This window comes from Salvelinus fontinalis, chromosome 25 (genome assembly GCF_029448725.1).
Source record: "Salvelinus fontinalis isolate EN_2023a chromosome 25, ASM2944872v1, whole genome shotgun sequence".
Lineage (NCBI taxonomy): Eukaryota > Metazoa > Chordata > Actinopteri > Salmoniformes > Salmonidae > Salvelinus > Salvelinus fontinalis.
In genome coordinates, this window is record NC_074689.1 from 27,810,524 (window position 1) to 27,829,883 (window position 19,360).

At 45.6% G+C, this 19,360-nt stretch overlaps 1 protein-coding gene across 10 annotated transcripts in view; it reads left to right on the forward strand.

The window, feature by feature from the left end:
- The window catches only part of LOC129823064 (receptor-type tyrosine-protein phosphatase mu-like), a 317,242-nt gene that overhangs the window by 82,443 nt on the left and 215,439 nt on the right, over nt 1-19,360 (forward strand). For all 10 annotated transcript variants that reach the window (XM_055881767.1, XM_055881768.1, XM_055881772.1 and 7 more), the window contains exon 3: nt 17,367-17,644. In XM_055881767.1, the coding sequence (XP_055737742.1) occupies nt 17,367-17,644 (278 nt within the window). The remainder of the gene's footprint in view (nt 1-17,366; nt 17,645-19,360) is intronic.

The following is a 19,360-nucleotide window of genomic DNA, read 5'->3' on the forward strand; positions in this document are numbered from 1 at the left end:
CGTTGTCATGCTGAGTCACGTGGTTGCTAAGCTAATCGTCATGCAATCTTTTCTCAAAGACTGTGTATGTCGAGAAACGTGCCTATTCTCCTCAAATACTTAATGTGACAATTCCAAAGATATATATGATATTACAGTATGTTAATTATCTCACATCTCGTAAAAGATTTGTAATGTTCTTGTTGCCGAAATTCGTGCTAATGTTTTTGAGCTAGCGTCCAATAGACTCCTTGAAGAGCCCTCCTTGCCCCAGAATGCACCGTGCAGCCATTTCCCATCTCCTCAAAAGTCTATCAGTCAGACTCCACCCGTGAGGCACATCGATCTGCCGATTGTAGACTCCTAAATTTAAGTTTAAGGCGATTTTACAGCTAACTAGCTACTTTACATGCTGATAAATGTTTGCTAGCTAGCTACCTAGCAATCCAGCCCTGTGTACTTTTGGTGCCTGTGGATACGGGGCATTGTGGATTTTGTAGTCGACTTGAGCTGCAACAGATTTCCACAACGATTTTCAATGTTGCTACCAACCTTTATTATAACGCCAAAATGAAACATTTGTTCACAAAAATATTGTTCTCACATATTAATGATATTTAACAATGTAAATTCAAGAAATAATATATGCAATTTTATCCAAAGCGACTTAGTCATGCGTACATTTTACGTATGGGTGGTGCCTGGCATGCAAGTGCCATGCTCTACCATCTGAGCCAAATGGGGCCACAGTGATGGTTGGAATGAGTGGTTTTGGGTGGATTTTCCCTTTAACAAATCACAACTTACAAGGACTTACTCTGTGTGAAATAATACAGTAGTGGTTGACATGATTTTTAAATGGCTACCCCTTCCTCTGTCCTCCCATAAATGCAACATCTGTAAGGTCCCTTAATCAAGAATTGCATTTCAAGCACCGATCCAACTACAAAGACCAGGGAGCTTTTCGAAAGCCTCATGAAGAAGGGCAGTGATTGGTAGATGGGTAACAATAACAAATCACACATTGAATATCTCTTTAAGCATGGTCAAGTTAATAATTATGCTGCGGATGATGTATTCAACCACCCAGACAAATCAGATGCAGTTGTCCTTCTGAACTGGGAGAAAACTGAGGATGGATCAACAACATTGTAGTGACTCCTAAATGACAGAGTGAAAATAATACAAATATACGTATAAAAAAAGGTTCTAAAACTTGCATCTTGTATGAAACAAGGCACAAAGCAGGGCTCTCCAACCCTGTTCCTGGAGAGCTACCTTCCTATAGGTTCACCCCAACCCTGTTCCTGGAGAGCTACCGTCCTATAGGTTCACCCCAACCCTGTTCCTGGAGAGCTACCGTCCTATAGGTTCACCCCAACCCTGTTCCTGGAGAGCTACCATCCTATAGGTTCACCCCAACCCTGTTCCTGGAGAGCTACCGTCCTATAGGTTCACCCCAACCCTGTTCCTGGAGAGCTACCGTCCTATAGGTTCACCCCAACCTTGTTCCTGGAGAGCTACCGTCCTATAGGTTCACCCCAACCCTGTTCCTGGAGAGCTACCGTCCTATAGCTTCACCCCAACCCTGTTCCTGGAGAGCTACCGTCCTATAGGTTCACCCCAACCTTGTTCCTGGAGAGCTACCGTCCTATAGGTTCACCCCAACCCTGTTCCTGGAGAGCTACCGTCCTATAGCTTCACTCCAACCCTGTTCCTGGAGAGCTACCGTCCTATAGGTTCACCCCAACCTTGTTCCTGGAGAGCTACCGTCCTATAGGTTCACCCCAACCCTGTTCCTGGAGAGCTACCGTCCTATAGCTTCACCCCAACCCTGTTCCTGGAGAGCTACCGTCCTATAGGTTCACTCCAACCCTGTTCCTGGAGAGCTACCGTCCTATAGGTTCACCCCAACCCTGTTCCTGGAGAGCTACCGTCCTATAGGTTCACTCCAACCCTGTTCCTGGAGAGCTACCGTCCTATAGGTTCCCTCCAACCCTGTTCCTGGAGAGCTACCGTCCTATAGGTTCACCCCAACCTTGTTCCTGGAGAGCTACCGTCCTATAGGTTCACCCCAACCCTGTTCCTGGAGACCCCTGCACTAAAGCAATACTGCAACAAAAAACAGCAAAGGAATACACTTGATGGCCTAAATGCAAAGTCTTATGTTTGGGGCAAATTGCAATTTTTGAATTGACTGCATCCTTAATTTCAAGCCTGGTGGTGGCTGTATCATGGTATTGGTATGCTTGACATCGACAAATACTGGAGTTTTTCAGTTTAAAAAGAAACAGGATGGAACTAAGGCAAAATCCTAGAGGTATACCTGTTTCTGTCTTTACACCAGAGACTGGGATAGGAATTCACCTTTCAGCAGGACAATAACCTACAGCACAAGGCCAAATCTACACTGGTGTTGCTTACGAAGAAGACTGTGAATGTTCCTGGCCAAGATATAGTTTTGACTTAAATCTGCTTGAAAATCAATGGCAAGACTTGAAAATTGCTGTCAAGTCATGATCCCCAACATCTTGACAGAGATGGAAGAATTTAAAAAAAAATTATGGGCAAATATTCCACAATCCAGGTGTGCAAGTCTCTGAGAGTTCCCCGAGAAGACTCAGCTGTAATCAATGCCAATGTATTGACTCAGGGAGCTGAAACTAAAATATAGTCGTTGCGTAAGGAATCAGCTCCCTGAGTCAATACATGTTAGAAACACCTTTGACATCGATTACAGCTGTGAGTCTTCTTGGGAAGTTTGTTTTATGTTCAAGTATTTTGTGTAGATTGTTGACAAATCAATTTTAATCCTACTTTATAACAGTCAAATATGAAGAAATCCAAGGGGTCTGAATACTTTTGCAAGGCACTGTATATCAAGTCTATTACTCCCTTACCCATCGTCAAAGCTTTAAGGTGGAGGCCTATATTTTATTTGTAATATCTGAAACCTAATTTCCGTAAGTAGTTGCACCTGGAAGGATGCACGACTGCACTGAGACAGTGTTATCATATGGACTTTTACATTATTCTTGCTTAATAAATCCTGTATTTACCCCAGTCAACTGTTAACAGGGCCCATTGAAAAACACTTCCTGTTCTTTTACGCCGGACACGTGCAGGAAATGCAACATCAGGGACAGATTGTGCACAATCAATGCAGCTCTCTCGGTCATACTTCCTTCTGTTGACCAAAGTGTATTTTTAAAAGGCCTCACTGTCCTTAGTCACTGTGTGTTCATTAGAGGGGGCTGTAGGCTCACTGGGCATGGCCAGGGAGTGACACTGCTGCTTCCAATCTCAAGGTTCTCTGCCCCATTAGCAGTGCTAATGTAGTTGAGAGGCAGCCCATGCTCTGTAAATGGTGTTTCAGGAAGCACAGCAAAAAACATCTACAAAGTGTTTAGTTACGGAAAATAGCAGGAGCATGACTTGCTATGTCGCAAATAGCCTAACCCTGGCTGGAAAGGTTAGGCATGGTATACCTGGCACAGTGAGGAAGAGGTTGGCATCATGTGAAGCTGGATGGTGTGGCCAGTCGCTCTGCTCCATCCCTGTCCAGCGCCCCACGACACAGGTGCCGCCCCTAAGCCGTGGACACCTGCCAGGCTGGGGAGCCAGCCGTCCCAGAATTCCACAGGGCAGCTCTCTTGAGAGAGGGAAACGAGGACGCTTCTGTCTTGGAGCTGTTGGGTCTCATTTTTACCGTGTTAGTTAATTCATAAGTGGATAGTTGGAAATGCTAATTTTGTATGGATGTTGAGTGTGGCTTTAAATATCATAGCAATTGTTTTAAGGCCCTCCCTCGTTATACATTACCTGCAACAGTAATTGGCATATACCATTATTTTAAAAAGTTTAATTGAACCCATTTAAGAGCAAGACAAATCATTTCATTGCCACGTTGCTAATTGGATTTCAAAATGCAATGTTGTGCTGAACAGTTAATAGTTTCAAGAAGGGTTTGACTTTTTCTGCTGTTTATTCCTCGTTCATCATGAATAGCTGATGAATGGGATTAAGTGCATCACAGTTGCTCTCTATTCCAGTATCCACCATATAGTAAAGATTATTAGGCTCATAAAGTTCATCATGACTGTTCTTCTTCATGAGGGGCCTTTTCATTGGGAAACTTCTGCGTTCCCTGACCATATTTATACTGGTGCTTTGTATTGAAATGAGTTGTCAAAACTCAATTATCAGACGCCCCCTTTAGGCAAACACTCCCCATCCTGGCCCCGCTCTCTGGCTATTCATCACTGGGTCTTAAACATATCCCATTTCCAATAAGCCCAACTTCAATTTACAAAGTACTTTGCATGTGAAGGTTAATCAATAAGTGGACAAACAACACATCCTGGTTACAAGAGCAGAGCGCTGGGGCACCAGCCTGAATCAGTAATCTGTGCACGGCAAAATGGAAAGTGAACAACCCATCTGATTCTAAACAAATACGCTCATCAACGAAATCCCATGGGCAACCAAGTGTGTGTGTGTACACGTTTGCATGAGTGCATGCAAGGTTATAGCAGCGTTCGTTTGTCATGGCAGAGTATCATTTGAATCCATGAATTGTTATTGATTTGTGTACTTCCTAATAGTAAATGATGCTTAGAGATTAAAGTTGTGTGTTGGAATATAAAGTGCCTTCTGAAAGTATTCAGACGCCTTGACTTTTAACACATTTTGTTATGTTACAGCCTTATTCTAAAATGGATTGTTTTTTCCCCTCTATACACACTACCCCATAATGACATCACACTACCCAATAATGACAAAGCAAAAACGGGTTTTTAGAAATGTTTGCTAATTTATTTAAAAAAAAAAACATTTCACTAAATATTCAGACCCTTTACTTAGTACTTTGTTGAAGCACCTTTTGGCAGTGATTACAGCCTTGATTATTCTTGGGTATGACGCTACAAGCTTGGCACACCTGTATTTGGGGAGTTTCTCCCATTCTTCTCTGCAGATCCTCTGTCAGTTTGGATGGGGAGTGTTGCTGCACAGCTATTTTCAGGTCTCTCCAGAGATGTTTGATCGGGTTCTAGTCTGGGCACTGGCTGGGCCACTCAAGGACATTCAGACTTGTCTGGAAGCCACTCCTGCGTTGTCTTGGCTGTGTGCTTCGAGTTGTTGTCCTGTTGGAAGGTGAACCTTCGCACCAGTCTGAGAACCTGTTCCTGAGCACTCAGATTTTAATCAAGGATCTCTCTGTACTTTACTCTGTTCATATTTTCCTCGATCCCGACTAGTCTCCCAATCCCTGCCGCTGAAAAACATCCCCACGGCATGATGCTGCCACCACCACCAGGGATGGTGCCAGGTTTCTTCTACCCCGATTGCTCAGTTCGGCCGGGCGGACAGCTCTAGAAAGAGTCTTGGTGGTTCCAAACTTCTTCCATTTAAGAATGATGGAGGCCACTGTGTTATTAGGACCTTTTTAAAGCTGCAGACATTTTGGGGTACCTTTCCCCAGAGCTGTGCCTCGACACATCCTGTCTCGGAGCTCTTTGGACAATTCCTTCGACCTCAGGGCTTGGTTTTTGCTCTGACGTTCGCTGTCAACTGTGGGACCTTATATACACAGGTGTGAGTTCAATTTCGTGTCTCATAGCAAAGGATCTGAATACGTATAAAGATAAGGTATTTCAACCAAAACATTTTTTTTTACATTTGCCAGCATTTCTTAAAACCTATTTTCACTTTGTCATTAATGGGGTATTGTGTGTAGATTGATGAGAGGGAAAAATACAATTTACTCCATTTTAGAATAAGGCTGTAACGTAACAAATTGTGGAAAAAGTCGAGGGGTGTGAATACTTTCCGAAGGCACTGTATGATAGACATTGAATCAGTCTGCCTTGTAGGACATGGGCCTTTCATACCAAGACCTGGAGTACTCTGATTTGTCAGTCATCCTTGGTCAGGTTGTGATGCTAGACATAATTAGTGACCTCTGAGGTTTTAGATCCTGTCAGGTGTATTTTCTATATACTCATCTAGATGTAATTTCTGGAGATTGAAAAAAATTATATTGTTGTGCATGGGCGGACTGGCCTCCTGGCATGTTGGGCAAATGCCAGATGGGCTGAAACATTTTTAGCCTGTCTATCTGTGTGGGTTATGCTTAAAATTATTATCTGGCTAATACTGGGGGCCTGAAGGAAATAATTAGCTGGTGTGGGGCCCATTTCCAGGAAAGAAATGGGCCTGTGTGGGGGCTTCAAGGGAAAAAATTGCCGGATGTGTTAGAAATTCCAGAACCGATTTCTGGTCCCAGTCCGCCCCTGCTATAGTGCCGTTTGCCCTCTCGTAGCTCCTTAAATTGGAAGACAGGCTGGCATGTACTCTGAGACAGTTGTTTAGCTGCCAGACACTCTGTCCTCTGTCTCAAGATCCCGCTCTTCATTAGAATAAATTCTTCTCCCAGTCCCCATGCTTATTTTATGCAAGTGCATGGCGTCCTCAATGATATTGCATGGCCAAACGTTAATGATTAAAATCCAAGTTTTCTAATCCTTTTCCCCGTCGACGGGGCATTGATCCGTTCTCCGAGAGCCTCCCATGTAGAAAAATCTCATTACCAATCTCGCTGACTCGTAGGGAGCTGTTTACACGCCATAACAATTCCGCTGGAGTGGAACCAACAAGACAATTGCGCTGAGCTGTGCGGCCCGACCAATATTTCATCTTCGCATCACTCTCTCTCTCGCTGCCTCAGCCCCACCCCACCCACTTGCACTGATCCACTCACTAACATGTTTAACCTCTTAAGTCATGTATCCTGCTAAAATATTTAAGGGCTTGTGTGAATGTGGCTCGATAGCTAGCGCCGTGCTCTTGCCCCTCCCTTTTCCCACCGTATAATGCCTCTTTAAACATGCATTAGCACAGCGCTTGTTCCATTCACCTGAAATTAAGGCCACTATTATGCACTTGTTCATATCCCTTCCTTCTTTCCACCGAGAAGGCCGCATCGCCGCACTTAGTCCATAATCCATTCAGTAGAGGATTCATGGTCTAATTCATCCCTTAAAGAAAGGAAAACAAAAATATATAGTTTAGTTGCTTGTCATCCCACCAGAAAGTGATTGATTGTACGATCATTTGTGGGAGTAGAGAAAATTGGGTTCGTCCAATCGGTGTTTGACTCTTTCATTTTAAATGGTCATTCTTCTCTCTCCCATGTCAAAAGCTCAATGAGGGGGAAAAAAGAGCACATGAACATCAACTGACAAGGTCGATACCCGCTCATAATGGGAGCTGGAAATGGCAAAGTAAAAAAAAGAATAATCTTGCACTCGCTCTCTCACTCTTTCTTTCACACGCTCTCCTTCTCTAACACACACACACACACACACACACACACACACACACACACACACACACACACACACACACACACACACACACACACACACACACACACACACACACACACACACACACACACACACTCCATAGAAATAGAAAACATTACGTTTTTTTTGTATGTCTGCAAAGCTCTGTTCTTTATGGAAATTACCCTCTGGTTGCTTTTAAAGTGTTTGCGTGTTAATTGGCCCTGAACCTGGCATTGTAGAGGAGAACAGTATTTCCCCTGCTGAGTGTCTTTTAGACGACACTAAAACAATCCGGCCCTGATGTGCTTCTAAAATAGTTGGCAAACGATGTGATGTAATCAGAGCCTCCATTGCGTGTGGATTGGGATACAGTAAATAAGTAAGCTATGGAGATGGTGAAAATATAGGCTAGCTGATGTTTTTCACTACTGGTACGAATGGAAAGGGTCATATAGTATGTCTCACCGCTCGCTGCCTGAGGTGTGTTAGGTTTATGTCCAAAGTGAGACTCGCTGTGTGAATTCCTGCATTAGTTTGATGCGTTTTTTATATTTATACCTCATGTTTTCCAAAATTCAGAAGAAACGGAAACTTGTAGTCTTCTTACCAACGCAACTGGTTGAGCCTCCTTTTAACCTACTATTCCTTTACTATTCCTTTACTATTCCTTTACTATTCTCACTCTCAGACGAGATGGTGAGGATACCGATGTAATGACCGGTGTTCAGGCAGTCGAGTAGCACTACACTGACAATGGATTCCTCCCTTTCTCACCATGCGGGTGATTTCACCCTTGGCGGACGCTCAGGCGCCAAACGCCCACTGTCTCTCTACCCACTGCTGTGTATCTCGTGATAAGGCCACGGCTCTCCGGCAACCCTTGAGCACCAAGGGTAAAGTCATCTGTGTCGGTTAGCGATTGTCATCAGCCAGTGCAACAATACAAATGATGCCAGTGGAGTTCCTGATTGGGTGACAGAATACTTGTAGCAGACATATCGCCAACAGAAAGCCTCCTTTATTTCCACGGCTGAAAAAGACAGTTTTATAACTCTAAGGGACAGGAACGGCACATGCCAGGTGTGTAATGTTCTTCCCATGCCAATTCCATTAGTTAGAATGCAGGCATAATGGTCTTTTTTTTCACATTTCTCACATGGTTGGTGCCACTAAACTCTCAAGTGTATCGGAGAGCTTAGCAACTGGATTCAGTTCCAGACCACCTGGCAGTAGAGGAGGCTGATACCTGAGATCATAACTCTCTCACACACACACACACACACACACACACACACACACACACACACACACACACACACACACACACACACACACACACACACACACACACAGCACAAGGTTTTTACAAGAATCATGAATGGATGGAGCTTTATAAGTGAAAAAATGCAAAGTTGAGTGAAATCTGGAAGTGTGTTAACTTGCTCTCATGCAACTTTTATACTCTATATACTGTTAAGTTGAGTTAACTGAAGATGCTTGTATAGTCAGAAGATTTTATTTCATGCCACCTGGAAATACAGGTTGGTGAATAATTGATCATAACAAAATACTCAAACATTATTAGCAGTAAAACAACTTATTTTAACAAATGGCATTCCTATATCAACACAAGCAGTGTGGTGAGTCTTGAAGAAACAGAGATGGAATATTCCAGAACACTTTATATTCTAGGACTCCATATCACTTCAGATGACCTTGAGCACCCCATATTCTCTCTGAGGGAGTCAACTTTTGTCTATGAAATTCAAATGGCGCAACATTGCCTCCTTGTCTCGTCTGTTTCTTTCCCCCCTGGAATATGACAGCTCTGAAAATAAAACGTATATCAAAAGAGAGAGAGATAAAGGACAACATGAAAGGGGCAAACAATCCCTTGAAAGGTGCTCTGTTGTTTCAGTAGTTGTTTCAAGGCAACCAGGAAGAGCATGTGCCTCCACTTATGAAAGGGTGTCCCTCTTTTCTATTGGTCTTGTGAACAAATATATATATAGTGAGTTGGAAAGGACAGAAATTGTGCTTCTGATCATGGCACAGGAGTTATGCCAAACGGAAGGCTAAAATGCAGCTTACCGCTATGCTCTGAAGGCACATTAGAGAGGACTCTAGTAATTAAAAGGCATAGTTTAGATATCATGTCAACGATTGGTGATGGAAGTTAATTTACAAGTTATGAAAGACTGAATCCCTTGAGGGAGCAGTGTTTTTCTGACAAGGCTGTCAAGAAAACATTAACTGGACCACTTTCCTAAACTGTATCTACAAACACCATTTTGTCATTTTTATCTTGGCAATGAACTTGCCAACATACTTTATAATGACCCAGCTCCGTACTCTTCAGTCTTCCTGTGTACTAACAACCAGCAACCATGCGAGAAACATTGGAATATGAAATTAATTGGAAGAAATCGTTGACGCCGGTGATCTGGTGGCCATGGGAACCGGTGCTGAGCCTCGAGCTTGGTCGTTATCATTGGCAGATGTACTGGTGTGTTCATCGCCAGGGGCGACAGAGTTCTGAGTTTTTGAGGTCAAGAGTGTAGCGTGGCATTGGGGATGGATTTGGGTTTTGGTTGTGGCTTGGGTGTTGGATGATGTCTGTCATCAGAAGATATCATATCTGTGTGTTCGGTAGAAGCAACAGGGAGGCTCATATGCTATCTCGAGTGTAGTAGTGAGTATGTATAGCCAGAAGTCAGATTGAACCAATTTACAAGGGTCTTTTGGTGAGCAGTGAGCTCTCATACCTATGAAATGACTAAACGGACGTTGATGCCAACTATGAGCCCAGTGGTTTAAAGAATTTTCTAATGGAGAGGGGGAACCGCCAATTCTAAAAAAGATTACCCCCCCCACCCCACTACAGTTTTTATCAACCTTAAACACAATCCCAGAGACTGCCTGAGTTGTCTGGGCTCCTTAACACAATTCCATCATTATTATGGAAGATCAAATTACCCCTCTCTTAGCTGCAGGCCATAGGCAAGATTTGCTTGGGAAATGAGAGGGGAGGGTGCACATTAAACACCCTGATCTGCAATTTAATATGAATTAAGTGGGAAAAGGCGCACTTTAGTGCACAATAATGTACACGTCACAGGAGGGCAGCCTCTGTCTTATTAATACTACAGCCAGGGAGAGGGAGGTACTATCGTTGGGTCATAGTTTGATGTGTAATTACAAAGAGGCCGGCGGATGACCCTGGCGCGAGGGACTGACTCACCTTGGATGACAAGCTGGAGCGACAACTACAGTAAAACTTGTTGCATGTATAGAGCTCATCAACTTGTCTTTTGTTCACCACTTCTAGGTTGAAGGCCTCAGATCCTTCCGAGCATTGCAAACAGTAGGAAGAGGTTGAATTTTAAGGCCACGGCTCTGTTTTAAATTTGACAAAATATACATAAACAACGTTCTTTGTCCCAACGTGGTCTTCCGATTATCGCCAGACATCCATTCAAAGCAAACTGTTCTTGTTTTGCCAACCCTTTCGCCATCATAGGTACTGGCTTGGAAATTGAGAATTTTTGAAATTTTTCAACAACGGTCCTCAACCCTAAAAGTGGTGTGGTCAAGGGCGTCCATTTGTTGCTCCTGGATTCGTCCGTGGGGTACCCTTCACTACCTCCAGACCGTATCGATTCCTCCCACTCCTCCTTCCGCTCTGCACTCTAGCCCTGGAAGGCCAACGCTGGAGCACAAATGGACTAATGAGAGTTCTGCCGATGAGACGCTGAAGCCCTATGGTACTGGGCACTTCAACGTTGCCATGGCAGAGAGCGTTCTACCGGCTTTAATGGAAGTGGGGAAGGAAGGCCAAGGACAAAGTGGTCCCTTCCCTGTTCTCTTCTCCACTCAGGATCAATGTGCCTGGGATCTCTATGAACCCCCCCTAAATCCTTCACTATCCCCATCGTCTAGGCTTTTAGGGCATGACGGGGGCCGTTAGCGACTGAACCTTCAGTAAGGAAAAGCAGAAAAATATATAAATAGAAGTAATGGAGCTGTATACATTAGTGACACTTGAGACTTTCAGATTTGCCCCTGTGCTGTTTGGGCATACTGCACTTAGTGAGGAGAATTTCAATGAGAATTCTGATTCATTGTTGGTGGGCCGTACATTCCACTCCTACACTCAATCTCCCTGTTAGTTTTGTACATCACGCTTAGTTTTTAGAAAGAAACAACAATCGGCATATACACAGTAGCTACTGTAGAGAGAAATATAGACTCTATCTCAGCTCGGGAATACCAGTTTGTGTAGATAATGAACACCTAGTAGACGAGCCAGAACAATGGCCGAGGGGCTTTTGCAGTAAAACAAACACCACACTCCGCTTTTTGGCCATTAAAAAAAGTGTTGAAACGGCCCTTTAAATGAGCTGCGAGCACGCCAGGGTCTTTCAAAGCTTCGTCCACGGAGAGGACCCAGAGCATAGAAATATAATGAATAGAAGGGGCTTGGAACCTCCTAACCATGGCAGAGGAAACAAGGGGTGAAGAGAAGATAAAGGGGAAAAGAAGACGTCCGCCTCAGTCAGAACAACAGTTAATGAATAACCACAACGTGACATTAAGAGAACCTCTCCCATCTCCGGAAACCCATACTGACTAGTGACTCAGTCATAGAAATAGAAGGAATATAATTTATTTAATTATTTATTTAACCTTTATTTAACCAGGTAGGCAAATTGAGAACACGTTCTCATTTACAATTGCGACCTGGCCAAGATAAAGCAAAGCAGTTCGACACATACAACAACACATAGTTACACATGGAGTAAAAACAAACATATAGTCAATAATACAGTGAAAAAAAAATAAGTCTATTTACAATGTGAGCAAGTGAGGTGAGATAAGGGAGGTGAAGGCAAACAGATATATGTATAAATAAATAAAAATATAAAAAGGCCATGGAGGCGAAGTGAGTACAACACAGCAAGTAAAATAAAAACTAAAGAAAACACTGGAATGGTTGGTTTGCATTGGAAGAAAGTGCAAAGTAGAGACAGAAATAATGGGGTGCAAAGGAGCAAAATAAATTAATAAATAAATACAGTAGGTAAAGAGGTAGTTGTTTGGGCTAAATTGTAGATGGGTTATGTACAGGTGCAGTAATCTATGAGCTGCTCTGACAGCTGGTGCTTAAAGCTAGTGAGGGAGATAGGTGTTTCCAGTTTCAGAGATTTTTGTAGTTCGTTCCAGTCATTGGCAGCAGAGAACTGGAAGGAGAGGCGTCCAAAGGAAGAATTGGTTTTGGGGGTGACTAGAGAGATATACCTGCTGGAGCGCGTGCTACAGGTAGGTGCTGCTATGGTGACCAGCGAGCTGAGATAAGGGGGGACTTTACCTAGCAGGGTCTTGTAGATGACCTGGAACCAGTGGGTTTGGCGACGAGTATGAAGCGAGGGCCAGCCAACGAGAGTGTACAGGTCGCAGTGGTGGGTAGTATATGGGGCTTTGGTGACAAAACGGATGGCACTGTGATAGACTGCATCCAATTTATTGAGTAGGGTTTTGGAGGCTATTTTGTAAATGACATCACCGAAGTCGAGGATTGGTAGGATGGTCAGTTTTACAAGGGTATGTTTGGCAGCATGAGTAAAGGATGCTTTGTTGCGGAATAGGAAGCCAATTCTAGATTTGACTTTGGATTGGAGATGTTTGATGTGGGTCTGGAAGGAGAGTTTACAGTCTAACCAGACACCTAGGTATTTGTAGTTGTCCACATATTCTAAGTCAGAGCCGTCCAAAGTAGTGATGTTGGACAGGCGGGCAGGAGCAGGCAGCGATCGGTTGAAGAGCATGCATTTGGTTTTACTTGTATTTAAGAGCAGTTGGAGGCCACGGAAGGAGAGTTGTATGGCATTGAAGCTTGCCTGGAGGGTTGTTAACACAGTGTCAAAAGAAGGGCCAGAAGTATACAGAATAGTGTCGTCTGCGTAGAGGTGGATCAGAGAATCACCAGCAGCAAGAGCGACATCATTGATGTAAACAGAGAAGAGAGTCGGTCCAAGAATTGAACCCTGTGGCACCCCCATAGAGACTGCCAGAGGCCCGGACAACAGACCCTCCGATTTGACACACTGAACTCTATCAGAGAAGTAGTTGGTGAACCAGGCGAGGCAATCATTAGAGAAACCAAGGCTGTCGAGTCTGCCAATGAGGATGTGGTGATTGACAGAGTCAAAAGCCTTGGCCAGGTCAATGAATACGGCTGCACAGTATTGTTTCCTATCGATGGCGGTTACGATATCGTTTATGACCTTGAGCGTGGCTGAGGTGCACCCATGACCAGCTCTGAAACCAGATTGCATAGCGGAGAAGGTGTGGTGTGATTCGAAATGGTCGGTAATCTGTTTGTTGACTTGGCTTTCGAAGACCTTAGAAAGGCAGGGTAGGATAGATATAGGTCTGTAGCAGTTAGGGTCAAGGGTGTCCCCCCCTTTGAAGAGGGGGATAACCGCAGCTGCTTTCCAATCTTTGGGGATCTCAGACGACACGAAAGAGAGGTTGAAGAGGCTAGTAATAGGGGTGGCAACAATTTCAGCAGATAGTTTTAGAAAGAAAGGGTCCAGATTATCTAGCCCGGCTGATTTGTAAGGGTCCAGATTTTGCAGCTCATTAAGAACATCAGCTGACTGTATTTGGGAGAAAGAGAAATGGGGAAGGCTTGGGCGAGTAGCAGAGGGGAGGGCAGTGCTGTTGTCCGGGGTAGGGGTAGCCAGGTGGAAAGCATGGCCAGCCGTAGAAAAATGCTTATTGAAATTCTCAATTATAGTGGATTTGTCGGTGGTGACAGTGTTTCCTATCTTCAGAGCGGTTGGAAGCTGGGAGGAGGTGTTCTTATTCTCCATGGACTTTACGGTGTCCCAGAACTTTTTTGAATTTGTGTTGCAGGAAGCGAATTTCTGCTTGAAAAAGCTAGCCTTGGCTGTTCTAACTGCCTGTGTATATTGGTTTCTGGCTTCCCTGAAAAGTTGCATATCACGGGGGCTGTTCGATGCTAATGCAGAACGCCATAGGATGTTTTTCTGTTGGTTAAGGGCAGTCAGGTCAGGAGAGAACCAAGGGCTATATCTGTTCCTGGTTCTAAATTTCTTGAATGGGGCATGCTTATTCAAGATGGTGAGGAAGGCATTTTAAAAAAATGACCAGGCATCCTCTACTGACGGGATGAGATCAATATCCTTCCAGGATACCCCGGCCAGGTCGATTAGGAAGGCCTGCTCGCTGAAGTGTTTCAGGGAGCGTTTGACAGTGATGAGTGGAGGTCGTTTGACCGCTGACCCATTACGGATGCAGGCAATGAGGCAGTGATCGCTGAGATCTTGGTTGAAAACAGCAGAGGTGTATTTGGAGGGCAAGTTTGTTAGGATGATATCTATGAGGGTACCCGTGTTTACGGAATTGGGGTGGTACCTGGTAGGTTCATTGATAATTTGTGTGAGATTGAGGGCATCAAGCTTAGATTGTAGGGTGGCTGGGGTGTTGAGCATGTTCAAATTTAGGTCGCCTAGCAGCACGAGCTCTGAAGATAGATGGGGGGCAATCAGTTCACATATAGTGTCCAGAGCACAGCTGGGGGCAGAGGGTGGTCTATAGCAGGCGGCAACGGTGAGAGACTTGTTTTTAGAGAGGTGGATTTTTAAAAGTAGAAGTTCAAATTGTTTGGGAACAGACCTGGATAGTATAACAGAACTCTGCAGGCAGTCTTTGCAGTAGATTGCAACACCGCCCCCTTTGGCCGTTCTATCTTGTCTGAAAATATTGTAATTGGGGATAAAAATGTCTGAATTTTTGGTGGTCTTTCTAAGCCAGGATTCAGACACGGCTAAAACATCCGGGTTGGTAGAGTGTGCTAAAGCAGTGAACAAAACAAACTTAGGGAGGAGGCTTCTAATGTTAACATGCATGAAGCCAAGGCTATTACGGTTACAGAAGTCATCAAAAGAGAGCGCCTGGGGAATAGGAGTGGAGCCAGGTACTGCAGGGCCTGGATTCACCTCTACATCACCAGAGGAACAGAGGAGAAGTATGATAAGGGTACGGCTAAAAGCTATGAGAATTGGTCGCCTAGAGCTACTAGAGCAGAGAGTAAAAGGAAGTTTCTGGGGGCGATAAAATAGAATAATGTACAGACAAAGGTATGGTAGGATGTGAATACAGTGGAGGTAAACCTAGGTATTGAGTGATGATGAGAGAGATCTTGTCTCTAGAAACATCATTGAAACCAGGTGATGTCATCGCATATGTGGGTGGTGGAACTGAGAGGTTGGATATGGTATAGAGAGCAGGGCTAGAATCTCTACAGTGAAATAAGCCAATAAACACTAACCAGAACAGCAATGGACAAGGCATATTTACATTAAGGAGAGGCATGCTTAATCGAGTGAATCAATAAGGGTCCAGTGAGTAGAGGTTGGTTGGGGTCGTGGCGATCCAGACAGCTGGCCGGGTATATGGCTATCGGTAGCAGCATAGGATGGAGGTCTGTTTGTAGATACCTCGTGCGTTTCCGTCGGTAGGTTCCGTGTAGTGGGGTTTTGTTCAGATAGCAGCCGATAAGACAGCTAACGATTAGCGGGCCTCAGATGAGCGTTCAGGTAACGTCGGGACGGAGGTGCCGGTTGGATAAATCCCTCGGGCAGATAACGTCGGCAGTCAGTCGTGAGGGCCCGGTGGGGTTCCGTATCTGCAGCAGCAACAAAAGAAACGGGTCCGGATGGTGATGGAACTCCTCAGCTGGCTAGCTCCAGCATGATTTGAGTTTGCTCCGGGGTCGACGTAAGCCAATAGTCACACGGTATGCAGCTAGCTAGCTGCGAAATCAAGGTGCAAGTGTCCAGAGCCTGCGGTTGGAATCCGGGGAAACTGAGAGAAAAAAAGTCCCGGAATGCTCCGGTCCGAGTCGCGTTGCACAAAAGTGCCGGTAGATTATCGAGCTAAAGGAATAGCTGATGACCGCAAAACGTGGGCAGCTGAAACACCAACGCTAGCCAGCAAACCGGCTAATTTCGGGGCAGCTACAGATTAGCTTCTGGCTAGCTATCGGAGTAGCTTCTGGTTAGCTTTCAGGCTAGCTTCTGAATTAGCCCCTGGCTATCTTCCACGATGGATTTTCAGATTGAGGTAAATAATACTTATTGTAATTGGTGAAGCGGGTTGCAGGAAAGCTTTTGCAGGAAGGCTTTTGTAGTTGAGTTCTTGGATAATAAAATAAATAAAAGATATGTGAAGAAAAGGTGTAAATATATATATATACAGGACACGACACGACAAAACGGAAAAAGACGTCTGAACTGCTAAGCCACCTTGGGTGTTATAATGGGAATCCCCATTCAAGTTGCCATGGTTAGAGGTTCAAAGCCCGTTCTATTGATTGTATGACTGAGTCCCATCCTGGCAACCCATGCTGACTAGTGAGAGGTTCTCTTAATGTTACGTTGTGGTTATTCATTAACTGTTGTTCTGACTGAGGCGGGCATCTTCTTATCCCCTTTATCTTCTCTTCACCCCTTGTTTCCTTTGTCATGGTCTTGTTATGAAGTATACAGGCTTTGTTAACGTATCAACAAACCTTGATTTAGTGTTGCCATAATCACGTCAGTGGTGAAGTGTTAGATTTGGATACAGTAATTAACGTACAGTATGTGCTGTGTTCGATGTGTTGATGTCATATTTTCCTGTTTCTGAATCCAACAGCTGGCCAGGTTATCTTCTACAAACACGTAGCCTGCTGATTAGGCCATACGTAAATCATTGAAAGCAGCACCTATTTTACTGTATCTACCTCCAACTGTCAATTATGTTTCTACTGGATTACCTCCCTGTCTAATTCATATTTAGGACATCAATAATTGTCATGATTTAGCAGTGCAACTCATGCTCATTTAAAACGGTTTGAATCGGTGACATCTTAAATGCACTTGATTTCTAGTCAAGTTTATTCAAGTCATTTATAGGTATTAGTGTGTTCAGTAGTTTCACTGACTAACTCTCCTCTCTCTTCCCCCCAAGGTTCAGCCTTCATGATGGTCAACACCAGCGGACGTTCCTCGGGCCAGAAGGCCCAGCTGCTCATGCCTCAGCTCAAAGAGAACGACACCCACTGCATCATCTTCCAGTACTATGTGGCGGGACAGCGTGAGGGCGCCAACCCGGGCCGGCTCAACATCTACATTAAGGAGAACAACAGTCCGCTGGGCATCCCCGTGTGGAACGCCTCCGGCCCCGCCCACCCCACCTGGCGCCAGGTGGAGCTGGCTGTCAGCACCTTCTGGCCCAACTTCTACCAGGTGAGATGGGATGGGGGTTAGTAAGATGGGGCAGGGGATGGGGGTTAGTAAGATGGGGCTGGGAGGTTAGTAAGATGAGGCTGGGGGTGGGGGTTAGTAAGATGGGGGTGGGGGTTAGTAAGATGGGGGTGGGGGTTAGTAAGATGAGGCTGGGGGTGGGGGTTAGTAAGATGAGGCTGGGGGTGGGGGTTAGTAAGATGAGGCTGGGGGTGGGGGTTAGTAAGATGAGGCTGGGGGTGGGGGTTAGTAAGATGAGGCTGGGGGTGGGGGGTTAGTAAGATGAGGCTGGGGGTGGGGGTTAGTAAGATGAGGCTGGGGGTGGGGGTTAGTAAGATGAGGCTGGGGGTGGGGGTTAGTAAGATGAGGCTGGGGGTGGGGGTTAGTAAGATGGAGCTGGGGGTGGGGGTTAGTAAGATGGGGGTTAGTAGGCTGTGTGTGGGGGTGGGGGTTAGTAAGATGAGGCTGGGGTGGGGGTTAGTAAGATGGGGCTGGGGGTTGGGGTTAGTAAGATGGGGCGGGGGGTGGGGGTTAGTAAGATGGGGCGGGGGGTGGGGGTTAGTAAGATGGGGTGGGGGTTAGTGGAACCCTGACCTGTTCACCGGACGTGCTACCTGTCCCAGACCTGCTGTTTTCAACTCTCTAGAGACCGCAGGAGTGGTAGAGATACTCTTACTGATCGGCAATGAAAAGCCAACTGACATTTACTCCTGAGGTGCTGACTTGCTGCACCCTCGGCAACTACTGTGATTATTATTATTTGAGGGGGTTAGTAAGATGGGGAGGGGGTTAGGAAGATGGGGGAGGGGGTTAGGAAGATGGGGGAGGGGGTTAGTAAGATGGGGGAGGGGGTTAGTAAGATGGGGGAGGGGGTTAGTAAGATGGGGGAGGGGGTTAGTAAGATGGGGGAGGGGGTTAGTAAGATGGGGGTTAGTAAGATGGGGGTTAGTAAGATGGGGGTTAGTGGGATGGGGGTTAGTGGGATGGGGGTTAGTGGGATGGGGGTTAGTGGGATGGGGGTTAGTGGGATGGGGGTTAGTGGGATGGGGGTTAGTAAGATGGGGCTGAGGGGGTTAGTAAGATGGGGCTGAGGGGGTTAGTAAGATGGGGCTGAGGGGGTTAGTAAGATGGGGCTGAGGGGGTTAGTAAGATGGGGCTGAGGGGGTTAGTAAGATGGGGCTGAGGGGGTTAGTAAGATGGGGCTGAGGGGGTTAGTAAGATGGGGCTGAGGGGGTTAGTAAGATGGGGCTGAGGGGGTTAGTAAGATGGGGCTGAGGGGGTTAGTAAGATGGGGGAGGGGGTTAGTAAGATGGGGGAGGGGGTTAGTAAGATGGGGGAGGGGGTTAGTAAGATGGGGGAGGGGGTTAGTAAGATGGGGGAGGGGGTTAGTAAGATGGGGGTTAGTAAGATGGGGGTTAGTGGGATGGGGGTTAGTGGGATGGGGGTTAGTGGGATGGGGGAGGGGGTTAGTAAGATGGGGAGGGGGTTAGTAAGATGGGGAGGGGTTAGTAAGATGGGGAGGGGGTTAGTAAGATGGGGCTGGGGATGGGGGTTAGTGGGATGGGGCGAGGGGCGAGGGATGGGGGTTAGTAAGATGGGGTGGGGGTTAGTAAGATGGGGGAGGGGGTTAGTAAGATGGGGGAGGGGGTTAGTAAGATGTTAGTAAGATGGGGGAGGGGGTTAGTAAGATGGGGGAGGGGGTTAGTAAGATGGGGGAGG